This window comes from Heterodontus francisci, chromosome 6 (assembly GCF_036365525.1).
Source record: "Heterodontus francisci isolate sHetFra1 chromosome 6, sHetFra1.hap1, whole genome shotgun sequence".
In the NCBI taxonomy this organism is placed as follows: domain Eukaryota; kingdom Metazoa; phylum Chordata; class Chondrichthyes; order Heterodontiformes; family Heterodontidae; genus Heterodontus; species Heterodontus francisci.
The window spans coordinates 60,633,382-60,648,060 of NC_090376.1; the positions used below are offsets into that span (position 1 = coordinate 60,633,382).

Here is a 14,679-nt window from a genome sequence, read left to right on the forward strand (position 1 = left end):
TGGACAGTAGCTCCTCAGCCCTTCTGCTAGTGAGCCCAGCTCCAGTAGTCGTGACGACTGAGGAGAGTCCTGCAACTATGCAGTAACCTCTTAGCCAGCCAGGACCCTCCAGGCCTCAGGCATGCAAAGGATGTCGGCCGAAGTCATCCCAGGTCAAGGGGTAGCCTGATCAGTGGTCTGCCTCCATCCCAGTTGCTATTGTGCAGAGGTCACATCTCATTGAAGCACTTGTAAACTCATAAAGAGCATCTAGATGCACTTGGGGATTCACGGGTGTATTGTATACGCCCTTTATATATTTTTCTGCAATTTTGTCATACATAGAGATCACATTCATTGCTGTAAAATACTCAGTCTTTCATGCCTGAATTGGGAGGTGCTGCCATCAACCTTGCTCCCTCAATGGGCTGCCAGTGTAGGCACAGGCTGCGTTTCGTCAACATTTCAGATGTGCCAGAGCATATGGTGCAGTTGGGCACTAGGCACAGAATCCAAATAGAAAGGAGGTGACAGGCAGAATACAGTGAGGTGAGACTTTATTGAGTCTACTTTGAGAGACCATCATAGTGGAAAGAACCAGGTATGTATGAGATTGTCTCTTGCGCGTCTCTCAATGGCCCTGGTCTCCACTGCAAGGGAATCACTATGCAGTGGTGCCTGCTCAGTAGCCTCCTCCATATCCTCCTCGTCAGATGAGGACTGGTGATCAATCATGTCCTCATCATGCAAAGCCTCTCCTCTCTGCAATGCTAGATTGTGCAGAGCACAGCAGACCACAATGATACACGAGACCCTTGCTGGGGCATACTGCAGGGCTTCATCAGATCGATCCAGGCACCAGATTCTCAACTACAGCAGTCCAATGGCCTGCTCAATGGTCACTTGGGTGGAGCCATGGCAAGTGTTACATAGAAACAAAGACAGATACAGCACTGAAACAGGCCCTTCGGCCCACCGAGTCTGTGTCGACCAACAACCACCCATTTATACTAATCCTACATTAATCCCATATTCCCTACCACATCCCCACCATTCTCCTACCACCTACCTACACTAGGGACAATTTACAATGGCCAATTTACCTATCAACCTGCAAGTCTTTGGCTGTGGGAGGAAACCAGAGCACCCGGCTGAAACCCACACGGTCACAGGGAGAACTTGCAAACTCCGCACAGGCAGTACCCAGAACCGAACCCGGGTCGCTGGAACTGTGTTGTACCTCTCCTGTGCTGCAGTGTGAGGGTTCCTCACAGGCGCGAGCAGCCACGTCTTCAATGGATAGTGCTTGTCCCTGAGAATCCATCCCTGAAGGCAAGCGGGGGGCCAGAAAAGCTGTGGCAGCTGGGACTGCCGAAGTATGTAGGCATCATGATTGCTTCCCGGAAGCAGGCACACAACTGCAGGAAACGCTTTCGGTGATCGCAGGCCAGCTGAACATTGATTGAATGGAAGTCATTCCTGTTGATGAAGGCGGCTGGCTGCTTCTCGATGGACACATGCATGCAGTCGATGACACCTTCCACCTGGGGAAATCCAGTGATGGCCCCGAACTCGAAAGCGTTTCCTGCAGTTGTGTGCCTGGTTCTGGGAAGCAATCATGATGCCTACATACTTCGGCAGTCTCTCTCTGCCTGACTGATATGGTCGGTCCAGTAGCGCACATAGTTGCTGGCCCTCTTGAACAGGGCAATGGCCACCTCCTGCTGCCTGGGAGACCCCACACATATCCCAATGGATCCTTGGAAAGAGCCAGAGGCGTAGACGTTGAGTGCTACAATGATCATCAGGACCACGGGATTTGGGTGTCCACTGGAGCCCATGGATCGCAGCTTATCCTGCAGCATGATGCATAAGTCAGTGACAGCCTCCCTGGAGAGCCATAGTCTTTGTTGACACTGCCGCTTCGACATTTGGAGGTAACTGAGTCACTACACTCTCCGGCGCAGGGAGGCCGTTCTTGGCATAGCTAGCTGCTGCTGCTTTCCTACTGGTGCTTCATGGGTGGGCGCAGCTACATCCTGACCCTTCCTTCCTCTGAGCCACTGCTATGTGACACAGGTGTCTACAAAAACAGGATGTATGAGACCCATACCAGCTGATCAGTAGCCCAGCAGCACGCGGTCCTTGCAGAAACGAACTTGCCTTGGCATCTTTCAATTTCCTACTCCCCGCAGAATACACGCTAATGCCCCTCAGTGCCCACCCCTGCAGGTAGTCCAGCACCCAAGATATAGTCCGACTGGGCAGAGAGCCCGAGACTATGCCCACCCAACCCTTGCACCCAAGATATAGCCCACGAGACCCTGTCACCCAATACTCTGCCTACCCAACCCTAGCACCGGAGATAGAACCCAAGTGGGCAGGTTGACAATGGCCTCCGCTCCCCCCACTTCCCTTATCCAATGCTCCCCATGGCTGCCTTCCCGCGGCCTTGCCTCAGTGCTGCCACCTTTAAACGGCTGAGGATCACAGTGCGCCATTGACAAAATTTAAAAACCCTTATAAAATCATGATCACTTCTATGAAAATGTATTGAAACAAGCTGCTCAGCAATTTAAATAGCAGTCATAGAAACACAGAAAATAGGAGGAGTAGGCCATTCGGCCCTTTGAGCCTACTCTGCCATTCATTATAATCATGGCTGATCATCCAAATCAGTAACCTGTTCGCCCCATACCCTTTGATCCCTTTAGACCCAAGACCTATATCTAACTCCTTCTTGAAAACATACAATGTTTTGGCCTCAACTGCTTTCTGTGGTAGCGAATTTTACGGGCTCACCACTCTCTGGGTGAAGAAATTTCTCCTCATCTCAGTCCTGAAAGGTTTACCCCGTATCCTTAGACTATGACCCCTGGTTCTGGACTCCCCCACCATCGGGAACATCCTTCCTGCATCTACCCTGTCAAGTCCTGTTAGAATTTTATAGGTTTCTATGAGATCCCTCCTCACTCTTCTGAACTCCAGCAAATACAAGCCCAACCGAATCAATCTCTCCTCATACGTCAGACCCGCCATCCCAGGAATCAGAATGGTAAACCTTCGCTGCACTCCCTCAATAGCAAGAACATCCTTCCTCAGAAAAGGAGACCAAAACTGCACACAATATTCCAGGTGTGGCCTCACCAAGGCCCTGTATAATTGCAGCAATCCCTGCTCCTGTACTCGAATCCTCTCGCTATGAAGGCCAACATACCATTTGCCTTTTTAACCGCCTGTTGCACCTGCATGCTTACCTTCAGCGACTGGTGTACGAGAACACCCAGGTCTCGCTGCACATTCCCCTCTCTCAGTTTATAGCCGTTCAGATAATAATCTGCCTTCCTGTTTTTGCTATCAAAGTGGATAACCTCACATTTATCCACATTATACTACATCTGCCATGCATTAGCCCACTCACTCAACTTGTCCAAATCATCCTGAAGCCTCTCTGCATCCTCCTCACAACTCACTCTCCCACCCAGTTTTGTGTAATCTGCAAATTTGGAGATATTACATTTAGTTCCCTCATCTAAATCATTAATTTATATTGTGAATAGCTGGGGTCCTAGCACCGATCCCTGCGGTATCCCACCAGACACTGCCTGCCATTCGGAAAAAGATCCATTTATCCCTACTCTTGGTTTCCTGTCTGCCAACCAATTTTCTATCCATCGCAATACACTGCCCCCAATCCCATGCGATATAATTTTACACGCTAATCTCTTATGTGGGACTTTGTCGAAAGCCTTCCGAAAGTCCAAATAAACCACATCCACTGGCTCCCCCTCATCAACTCTACTAGTTACATCCTCGAAGAATTCTAGTAGATTTGTCAAGCATGATTTCCCTTTTGTAAATCCATGCGACTCTGTCCGATTCTACCCGTTCTCAAAGTGCTCTGCTAAATAATCTTTGATAATGGACTCTAGCATTTTCTCCACTACCGACGTCAGGCTGACTGGTCTATAATTCCATGCTTTCTCTCTACCTCCCTTTATAAATAGCGGGGTTACATTAGCTAGCCTCCAATCTGTAGGAACTGTTCCAGAGTCTATAGAATCTTGGAAGATGACCACCAATGCATCCACTATTTCTAGGGCCACTTCCTTAAGTGCTCTGGGATGCATACCATCAGGCCCTGGGGATTTATCAGCCTTCAATCCCATCAATTTCCCCAACACCATTTCTCTACTAATACTGATTTCCTTCAGTTCCTCTCTCTCACTAAGCCCTGTGTTCCCCAACATTTCTGCTATGATATTTATGACCTCCTTTGTGAAGACAGACCCAAAGTATGCATTTAGTTGGTCAGCCATCTCTTTGTTCCCCATAATAAATTCCCATTTCTGACTGTAAGGGACCTACATTTGCCTTCATCAAACCTTTTCTCTTCACATACCTATGGAAACTTTTACAGTCAGTTTTTATGCTCCTCGCAAGCTTGTTCTCGTACTCTATTTTCTCCTTCATCATCAATCCCTTTGTCCTCCTTTTCTGAATTCTAAACTGCTCCCAATCCTCAGGTCTGTTGTGTTTTCTGGCAAATTTATATGCCTCTTCCTTGGATCTAATGCTATCTCTAATTTCCCTTGTAAACCATGGTTTGGCTACCTTTTCCGTTTTACTTTTGCGCCCGACAGGCCCTCTGCGCCAGCGCGGCAACACTGCCTCCAAGCTTTCCTGCCACAGACAAAATCCGGAACCGCGTCATGACATCGGGTTTACGGGCAAGCACGTCCATCCCAATTTTGCGGCCCTCCCACGCCTCCACTCCTGCACCTTCTGGCTACACAAAATTCAGGCCTAGAGTTCAGAATTCCTATCTGATCATCCGTTTCTGAAAGCTAGGTGTTGTGGCATTATAGATGGAGTTTTATTAAAAAATCTTTTTACTTCAATGTTTCCATAACAATTAAGATAATCTTGGGACTATGAAAACTAGAATAAGGAAGAAAAAAAACACATGTTGGGACAATATTTGTCAGTGGCATTGGTTTGAAGACTACTGGTTAGGCTGCTGAAAACCCCAAAAACAACTGGAGGGAGCATACACGCCACATGTTAATGTCCAATTTTAGATTGGGATCCTAAAACTGCAATTAGACACCATATTTGCATATTCAAAGCACCTAATGCCTGCTTTAGGTGGGCACCCAGCAAACTTAGAACTCACTGACTGCCAATATGGCGGCCACTGCATTTCCAGGGGTGATAGAGTGGGAGAGCTTGCACCCAGAATTGGTCTCACTAACCTTAATTTTTTACCCAGAAAATAGGTGCAACAACATCCAATTTCTACCCCTTAACCTTTTACAAATCTTGGTGGTTCTATAGCTCCAGCTCACATCCAGCTAATATTTGAAACATATTCCTGGGGAGCTGGAATTTATTTACATGATGATTGCCAATACACTGGATATAACTCTGCACAGAACTCCTATTATCCCCAAGGATTAAATTAATATTCAATGATGTGCCATCTCTTCCATGATTTTCTTTAAAATACTAACGTTTTTCAAAGAAATTCATTAAATGCTGTGAAAAGCTTCTGTGAACAGACAAGTAATCAAGAATAAGTATATAACAGAAATGGAATTCATTTTGGAGTATGCTATGACTGGCCTCAATGAAATATTCTCTAGAATGTTATTTAATAACACTATTTTACCTCTGTTCCCCATACTTAGAACAGTGCAACCAAGCAGGGTTCACATGGATGGGTTTTTGTGTAGGTCTTGGTTATTCATTAGTCAACAAGAATACAAGCATAAGAGAACATGCAATGGGTATATATGAGAACAGCTTCTTTGAAACCATTTGTGTTTGTCCACCATTTTGTGTAATTTGACTGCCTTTTTGCTTTTTCAGTTGTTATGTACGTATTATTTTCTATTCCTAATGCTACAAAATTTCAAACAAGAATTACTTTATTGCAATTTATTGCTAGTGATTCAGAAATTTGTCTTTGAAAAAGCTAATAATCAAAATAAATATCTGTTTAATGACAGTGTAAGAATACTAGAAACATCAAAGATTTGACATTCCAGCAGGCATGATTATGATCACCGTTTTTTTAATAAATGGCATAAAAAATGGTCATGTACAGTTTAACTCAAATAACTTTGACAAGAGATTTATCCAGTGAACATTTTAACAGATTATAGAAACAAAATACTCACTAGTTGGCAGAGTATTAGAGGTATAAAGTTCTGATTGGGACTCCAAATGAGTTTGAAGCAATAATACTCCTTACCTTTTCAAAAAATGGTAGCCAGACTGTAACCAGATGCAAGTTCTTTAAACACAGCCATTCTCCATTGCGTGCACATTCCTTTAGTGTTTGGATGGCTATATCAGCTTGACCCTGGCCCATAGCCACCTGCAGATGGTAGAAAAAAACAAAAAAAATTGCCTCTGCTAATGCCTTTGAAATGTGAAATATTTAATAATCATGAGTCACTAGTTAAACATAAAGAGAACTGAACAGCTGTGATATCACACACTAAAACTCAGCTGGCACAGTAAAGGCAATATAGCTCATGCACTGTAACAAAATAAGTTTTCTGCTTTTAAGCTAAAGATTTATAAAAAGCACAATTTAATTAAATCAGATCAAATACTTCAGACATTGTTTACATTTAGAGTAAGATCTTTGCAGTCTGAATGTTTACATCTTATCTAACTCTATATTGTTACCTCCCTACCTTGATATCATAAGCCTCCATCCAAGAAGAAATCAACCAAATAAGTCTTAAAGTGTTATGCTCCTTATAAATGACATTTGTTCAAAAACAGAAAAAAAACATCTGAGACTAAACATATTCTCTGAAAACAAAATGCCACATAGATGTATTACCTACTGCATTACCAAATTTACCCTCAAATTTATATTAAAAGTTTTCTGAAATAATTTGAATTCCAAGTTCAGATATTGGAAATTTAAAAAGTTAAATCAGTACCAGGTACAGTTCCATTTACTTGTCTATGTTATTTCTTTCTAAAGACAAGAATACAGTCTACCAGATTCGACAATTATTAAAAATCAAAAGAGGAGAGGGCTGATTTTCTTCCCTAGGTGACTGGTTTACTGGGCGAATCTCTTGTCAAAGTTATTTCATTTGAGTTAAACTGTACATGGCCATTTCTGAACCCATTATTAAAAATCTGTCACTTAATACTGCTCATTATCTTCCTGACCTAGGTACAGCATTACTCTGCCACCTGGTAAAGCCTAAGACTTTCATAATCTTAAAGATCTCGATCAGGTCACCCCTCAGCCTTCTCTTTTCCAGAGAAATGTCCCAGCCTGTTCAATTTTTTCTAATAAGCTCTCAGTTCACATATCATCCTCACTAATTGTTTTTCCACCTTCTCCAGTGGCTTTACACCCATCTTATAATACAGAGACCAGCAGTGGGAAATTCGAATTGGTAGCACCCATTGCTTGGGCACTACAGGTGTCACTTAGTGCCACAATTGAGTCTGTGGCATACACATACAATTCTGGGGTGAGTTACGCTGGACTACATACTGGTGAAGGCATTTGCATGCGCATGGTGAATGCTCGTCACAAGTGTGCAGAGCAGACAGATCATGACATCAATCAACATGCAAAACTGATTTGATGCCAGCGGTACTATTCTGGAGCTCAATGCTCCAGGTAGCGCCCTCTACTAACCTTGTATAACTGAACTCGGATTCAGCAGCAGAAAGGACGCCCCAGCAGCTCAATTTAAAGGGATCAGCAACTACTTACAGATTAGTTGTTGGTTGATTTCTTCTGGCTGTTGCTTCAATTCTCCAGCTGTTAGGTGCTTTCTATAGTTGACTAATGTTGCCAAAGTTTACAGGGAGTGGTGTGGCAGGTGCTGAAGGATTTTTGCTGACTTCAAGGCTTCTGCACAAATCATTTTCTCCAAGACATGGCAATACTAGTAGGCCTTTCCTGTTGGAATACAACACGACTTGGCAAATGGACAGAGGCCATACAGAGCAGGATAAGCTCCTGGAAGAGGGAGGAGGAGCGGAGAAGGGCTCTCAATAGATGGCCATATCCACCCAGAGTGTTAAGGGAACCATTCTACCCAAACCTCAGCGAGGAACAATATGTGAGGCGTCTATCTTTCAGTAAGGACATCCTCACTGAGTCTGCCACTTGCTGCAGGGCAAGGACCGCATTGCCAGTGGCTATGAGGATGACAATGGCAATAAACTTTTATGCGTCGGGCTCCATCCAGTTTGAAGCTGGAAATAATTACAACATCTCATAATTTGCCATCCACTGTTGCTTAAGGGAAGTCACTGATGCTCTCGATTCATTAAAAGATAATCAAGTTTCATTTTCTCTTGCCAAAGAGAAGCAGACAGAGCAAGCATGTGGCTTCGCTAGAATTGCAAGCTTCCCCATGGGTGCACAGTGCATTGACTGCACACACATCACCTCGCGGGCACCACATGTCAACGTTGCCCTATATTACAAAGAAAAGAGATTCCACTCCCTCAAAGTCCAGCTGGTGTGTGACCATATGCTGAGAATCATGCAGGCCAATGCTTGATAACCGAGCAGCAGTCATGATGTTTTCATTCAGCAGCATGCCACTCTGTCAGCTGCATTTGAGCAACTACAGCAAACCAAAGGGTAGCTACTGGGCGACAGGGGCTATCCACTGACAGCATGGCTGATGATCGATGCACAACCCATACAAATGTATGCAACAAGAATACAATAAAATCCATGTTGCCACAAAAAATGTGATGGACCAGACATGCTGAGCCAACACTTCCACTGCCTGGACCGCTCTGGAGGAGTCCTGCTGTAGTTAGCAGAGTGGGTCTCAAGAATCGTTGTTACCTGCTGCATGCTGCACAACCTCACCCTTGACACCAGCTGTAGAGCAAGCAGCTCAGCAGCCGGAGGAGGAAGAGGCACATAGGAGGCAACTTAGACAGCTCCTTTCTGATTGGACTATCCAAGAAGGCTGGCAATACCAGCAAACACAACCCAATTTCCCCATTCACCAAATGTCCCACAACTTACCTCCTCTCTGTCACTGGCCATCACAGCACCACTTGGCCACGTAATAAACATTACAAATCAAATTTATAAATCTGATCATTGCATATTGCATACAAAAGTCATCTAATCACCCTTGTGCAATCCCTTAGTGCCTGTCTTCTAACAACAACAACTTGCATTTATATATCGCCTTTAACATAGTAAAACAATGCAAGGTGTTTCACAGGAACGCTGTCAAACAAAATTTGACACTAAAGCACATAAGATGATATTAGGGCAGATGACCAAAAGCTTGGCCAAAGAGGTAGGTTTCAAGGAGCGTCTAAAAGGAGGAAAGAGAGGAAGAATGGCAGAGAGGTTTAGGAAGGGAAACTTAGGGTTTTGGCAGCAGAAGGCAGAGCTGCCACTGGTAGACTGATTAAAATCAAGGAGCAATAGACCAGAATTAGAGGTGCGCAGAAATCTCAGAGGGTAGAAAGACTGCAGAGATTGTAAGGGTCGAGGCCATGAAGGGGTCCAAAAGCAAGGATAAGAATTTTAAAGTCAAGGTGTTGCTTAACTGGGAGCCAATGAAGGTCAGCGAGCACAGGGATGATGGGTGAATGGCACCTGGATGTGAGTGAAGACATGGGCACCAGAGTTTTGGATGACCTCAAGTTTATGCAGATGGGAAGCCAGCCACAGCAATAAGCGCTTGAGCAGATAAGCTGAGGAAAGGGCAGAGTCAGGCAGTATTACAGAGGTGGAAATTAGTTGTCTTAGTGATGGTGCAGGTATGTAGTCAGAAGTTCATCTTGGGCTCAGATATAACTCTAAAGCTGCGAACAGTCTGGTTCAGCCTCAGAAAGTTGCCAGGGACAGTGATAGAGTCTGTAGCTAAGGAACGGAGCTTGCAGTAGGGAACAAACACAATGGCTTTGGTTTTCACAATATGTCATTGGAGGAAAATTCTACTCATCCAGTGCTAGATGTCGGACAAGCAGTCTGACAACTTAGAAGCAGTGAAGAGATTAAGAGAGGTGGTGGTGAGGCAGCGCTGAGTGTCTTCAATGTCGATGTGGAAACTGACTATGTATTTTTGGATGATGTTGCTGAGGTGCAGCATGTAGATGACAACCAAGAGGGGGCCAAGAATAGATCCTTGAGGGGTACCTGAAGCTCGATCGGGAAGAGAAGCCAGTGTAGGTGATTCTCTGAACGAAACGGGACGGACCACACAGCATCGACCTACGCACCAGAAACGACAAAGGCAAACCCAGCCATGATGACCCTGCAATGTCCTCCTTACTAACATCTGGGGGCTTGTGCCAAAGTTGGAAGAGCTATCCCACAGACTAGTCAAGCAACAGCCTGACATAGTCATACTCACGGAATCATACCTTACAATGTCCCAGACACCACCATCACCATCCCTGAGTATGTCCTGTCCCACCTGCAGGACAGACCCACCAGATGTTGCAGCAAAGTGTTATACAGTCGGGAGGGAGTTGCCCTGGGAGTCCTCAATATCGACTCTGGACCCCATGAAGTCTCAGGGCATCAGGTCAAACATGGGCAAGGAAAAATCCTGCTGATTACCACCTACCGTCCTCCCTCAGCTGATGAGTCAGTACTCCTCCACGTTGAACACCACTTGGAGGAAGCACTGAGGCTGGCAAGGGCACAGAATGCACTCTGGGTGGGGGACTTTAATATCCATCACCAAGAGTGGCTCGATAGCACGACTACTGACCGAGCTGGCCGAATCCTGAAGGTCATAGCTGCTAGACTGGGTATGCAGCAAGTGGTGACGGAACCAACAAGAGGGACAAACATACTTGACCCCATTCTCACCAATCTGCCTGCCATAGATGCATCTGTCCATGACAATATTGGTAGGAGTGACCACCGCACAGTCCTTGTGGAGATGAAGTCCCACCTGCACATTGAGGATACCCTCCATCGTGCTAAATGGGATAGATTTCGAACAGATCTAGCAATGCAAAACTCAACCATAATCTGTAACCTTATGGTATGGCACATCCCCCACTCTACCATTACCATCAAGCCAGGAGACCAACCCTGGTTCAACGAAGAGTGCAGGAGGACATGCCAGGAACAGCACCAGGCATACCTCAAAATGAGGTGTCAACCTGGTGAAGCTACAACACAGGACTACTTGCATGCCAAACTGCGTAAGCTGCATGGCATAGACAGAGCTAAGCGATCCCTTAAGCAATGGATCAGATCTAAGCTCTGCAGTCCTGCCAAGTACAGCCATGAATGGTGGTAAACAATTAAACAACTAACTGGAGGAGATGGTGCCACAAATATCCCCATCCTCAATGATGGGGGAGCCCAGCACATCAGTGCGAAAGATAAGGCTGAAGCATTTGCAACAATCTCCAGCCTGAAGTGCCGAGTTGATGATCCATCTCGGCCTCCTCCTGAAGTCCTCAGCATCACAGATGCCAGACTTCAGCCAATTCGATTCACTATGCGTGATATCAAGAAACAACTGAAGGCACTGGATACTGCAAATGGCATGGGCCCTGACAATACTCGGGCAATAGTACTGAAGACCTGTGCTCCAGACCTTCCCGCGCCCCCAGCCAAGCTGTTCCAGTCCAACTACAATACTGGTATCTACCCGGCAATGTGGAAAATTGCCCGGGTATATCCTGTACACAAAAAGGACAAGTCCAAACCGGCCAATTACCACCCCAACAGTCTACTCTCTATCATCAGTAAAGTGATGGAAGATGTCATTGACAGTGCCATCAAGCAGCACATGATTAGCAATAACCAGCTCAGTGACGCTCAGTTTGGGTTCTGCCAGGGCCACTCAGCTCCTGACCTCATTACAGCCTTGGTTCAAACATGGACAAAAGAGCTGAACTCAAGAAATGAGGTGAGAGTGACTGCCCTTGACATCAAGGCAACATTTAACCGAGACTGGCATTAAGGAGCCCTAGCAAAACTGAGGTCAATGGGAATCGGGGGAAAACCCTCTGCTGGCTGGAGTCATACGTAGTGCAAAGGAAGATGGTTGTTGTTGTTGGAGGTCAATCACCTGAGCTCCAGGACATCACTGCAGGAGTTCCTCAGGGTGGTGTCCTAGGCCCAACCATCTTCAGCTGCTTCATCAATGACCTTCCTTCAATCATAAGGTCAGAAGTGGGGATGTTCGCTGATGATTGCACATTGTTCAGCACCATTCGTGACGAATCAGATACTGAAGCAGTCTGTGTAGAAATGCAGCAATACCTGGACAATATCCAGGCTTGGGCTGATAAGTGGCAAGTAACATTCGCGCCACACAAGTACCAGGCAATGACCATCTCCAACAAGAGAGAATCTAACCATCTCCCCTTGACATTCAATGGCATTACTATCGCTGAATCCCCCACTAACAACATCCTAGGGTCTACCATTGACCAGAAAATGAAGTGGAGTAGCCATATAAATACCATGGCTACAAGAGCAGGTCAGAGGCTAGGAATCCTGAGGCGAGTAACTCACCTCCTGACTCTCCAAAGCCTGTCCACCATCTGCAAGGCACAAGTCAGGAGTGTGATGGAATACTCTCCACTTGCCTGGATGGGTGCAGCTCCAAAAACCTCAAGAAGCTCGACACCATCCAGGACAAAGCAGCCTGCTTGATTGGCACCCCACCTACAAACATTCACTCCCTCCACCACCGACGCACAGTGGCAGCAGGGTGTACCATCTACAAGATGCACTGCAGCAATGCACCAAGGCTCCTTCGACAGCACCTTCCAAACCACGACCTCTACCAACTAGAAGGACAGGGGCAGCAAATGCATAGGAACACCACCACCTGCAGGTTCCCCTCCAAGTCACACACCATCCTGACTTGGAACTATATCGCCGTTCCTTCACTGTCGCTGGGTCAAAATTCTGGAACTCCCTTCCTAACAGTACTGTGGGTGTACCTACCCCAAATGGAATGCAGCGGTTCAAGAAGGCAGCTCACCATCACCTTCTCAAGGGCAATTAGGGATGGGCAATAAATGTTGGCCTGGCCAGCGACGCCCGCATCCCATGAATGAATTTTTTTAAAAGGTTATTAATAGGGCTGTGCCGAATTGAACAGTGTGAGGCTAGTAGTTGAGTTGGTAGGATATGGCATTTGAATATGCACTCACTTACCTTGATCCCTCATATGAGCTGATTGAACGTCGAGTGGCACTGCATCCAGGTCCTCGGGGCTTTACTCCTCACATTGATCTCCACAGCTATCTGCTCCCACTGTCTTCTGAGCTTGTGTCTGGAAGGCCTCCTGGTCCCCTGCGGATAAAGAGGCCATCTCTCCTCCTTTGTACGTCATCCGCCAAGGTGTCCAGTGCAGTGTCCGAAAACCTTTGATCCTGTTCTCTTCCATGTTGTGCCATTCTTTTGTCTTTCCCAGGTCATTTTGCTCCCCCAGGACTGCCTGCACCTATTCCAACCTTTCCTTTAAGAGGTGCAGGCTAGCTGCTCAGACATTCAGCCATCTAATAGCACGGTTAGTGCTGGCTGGACACGGAAATTATTTAAAATTGCAGGCACCACGATGCTCACGTGCTGTCTGTGCTGCAGAAAAGGGCACGGGTTAATCGTGTATCGTAATCCCAGCGCACAGATTAGGGGGCTATATAATTTAGTCCCCCAGAACTGTCCACGGTACTTCAAGTCTAACCAAATTTGTATACCAGCTTAGCATAACTTCTCTGCTTTTCAATTCTATCCCTCTAAATATGGGCCCCTGTGCTTTTTTTTTTTAAATGGCTTTATTAACCTGTGTCGTTACTTTGTGACTTGTGTATCTGTACCAATTCCTTTCCTCCTCTACTACATTTAGACTCATTTTCCCAGGAATTTGTGGACTGCTTATTCTTTTTCTTCTTCGGCCTCCTTGTCTCGAGAGACAATGGGTAAGCGCCTAAAGGTGGTAAGCGATTTGTGAAGCAGCGCCTGGAGTGGCTATAAAGGCCAAATCTAGAGTGACAGACTCTTCCACAGGTGCTGCAGATAAAATTGGTCGTTGGTGCTGCTGCACAGTTGGCTCTCTCCTTGTGCTTCTGTCTTTTTTCCTGCCAACTGCTATGTCTCTTCGACTCGCCACTCTTTAGCCCCGTCTTTATGGCTGTCCGCCAGCTCTGGCGATCACTAACAACTGACTCCCACGACGTGTGGTCAATGTCACAGGACTTCATGCGCATTTGCAGACGTCTTTAAAGCGGAGACATGGACAGCCGGTGGGTCTGATACCAGTAACGTGCTCGCTGTACAATGCGTCCTTTGGGATCCTGCCATCTTCCATGCAGCTCACATGCCAAGCCATGCTTATTCTTTCTACTAAACTGCACCATCTCACATTTAGCTACACTGAAATTAATTTGTGCAATTACACACCCATTCTGCACATTTAGAGTAAGACTTAATAATTTTGGATTTAAAATACAACTTATTTATATGCATTCACTCTGAAAAAATAAATATAGCTCGATGTGTTAAAATGTATTGATGATCTGCCTCATGCTGTTTGATTGTAAATCCAGCTCCCAATATGATTCCAATATGAAGAGCTTTGCTTAGTGTAACAAATAAAATAGCTCAACACACAGTCATTGCATTTCACATTTATAACCTAGGAATTGCTAATTAGCAAATAAACACTGGCTGATCTTGTGGAGGCG

General features: G+C 45.7%; 1 protein-coding gene across 2 annotated transcripts in view; it reads right to left on the minus strand.

Annotated features, from left to right (window-relative positions):
* The window catches only part of dync2h1 (dynein cytoplasmic 2 heavy chain 1), an 836,995-nt gene that overhangs the window by 238,333 nt on the left and 583,983 nt on the right, over positions 1–14,679 (minus strand). For both annotated transcript variants that reach the window (XM_068033753.1, XM_068033752.1), the window contains exon 78: positions 6,236–6,361. In XM_068033753.1, the coding sequence (XP_067889854.1) occupies positions 6,236–6,361 (126 nt within the window). The remainder of the gene's footprint in view (positions 1–6,235; positions 6,362–14,679) is intronic.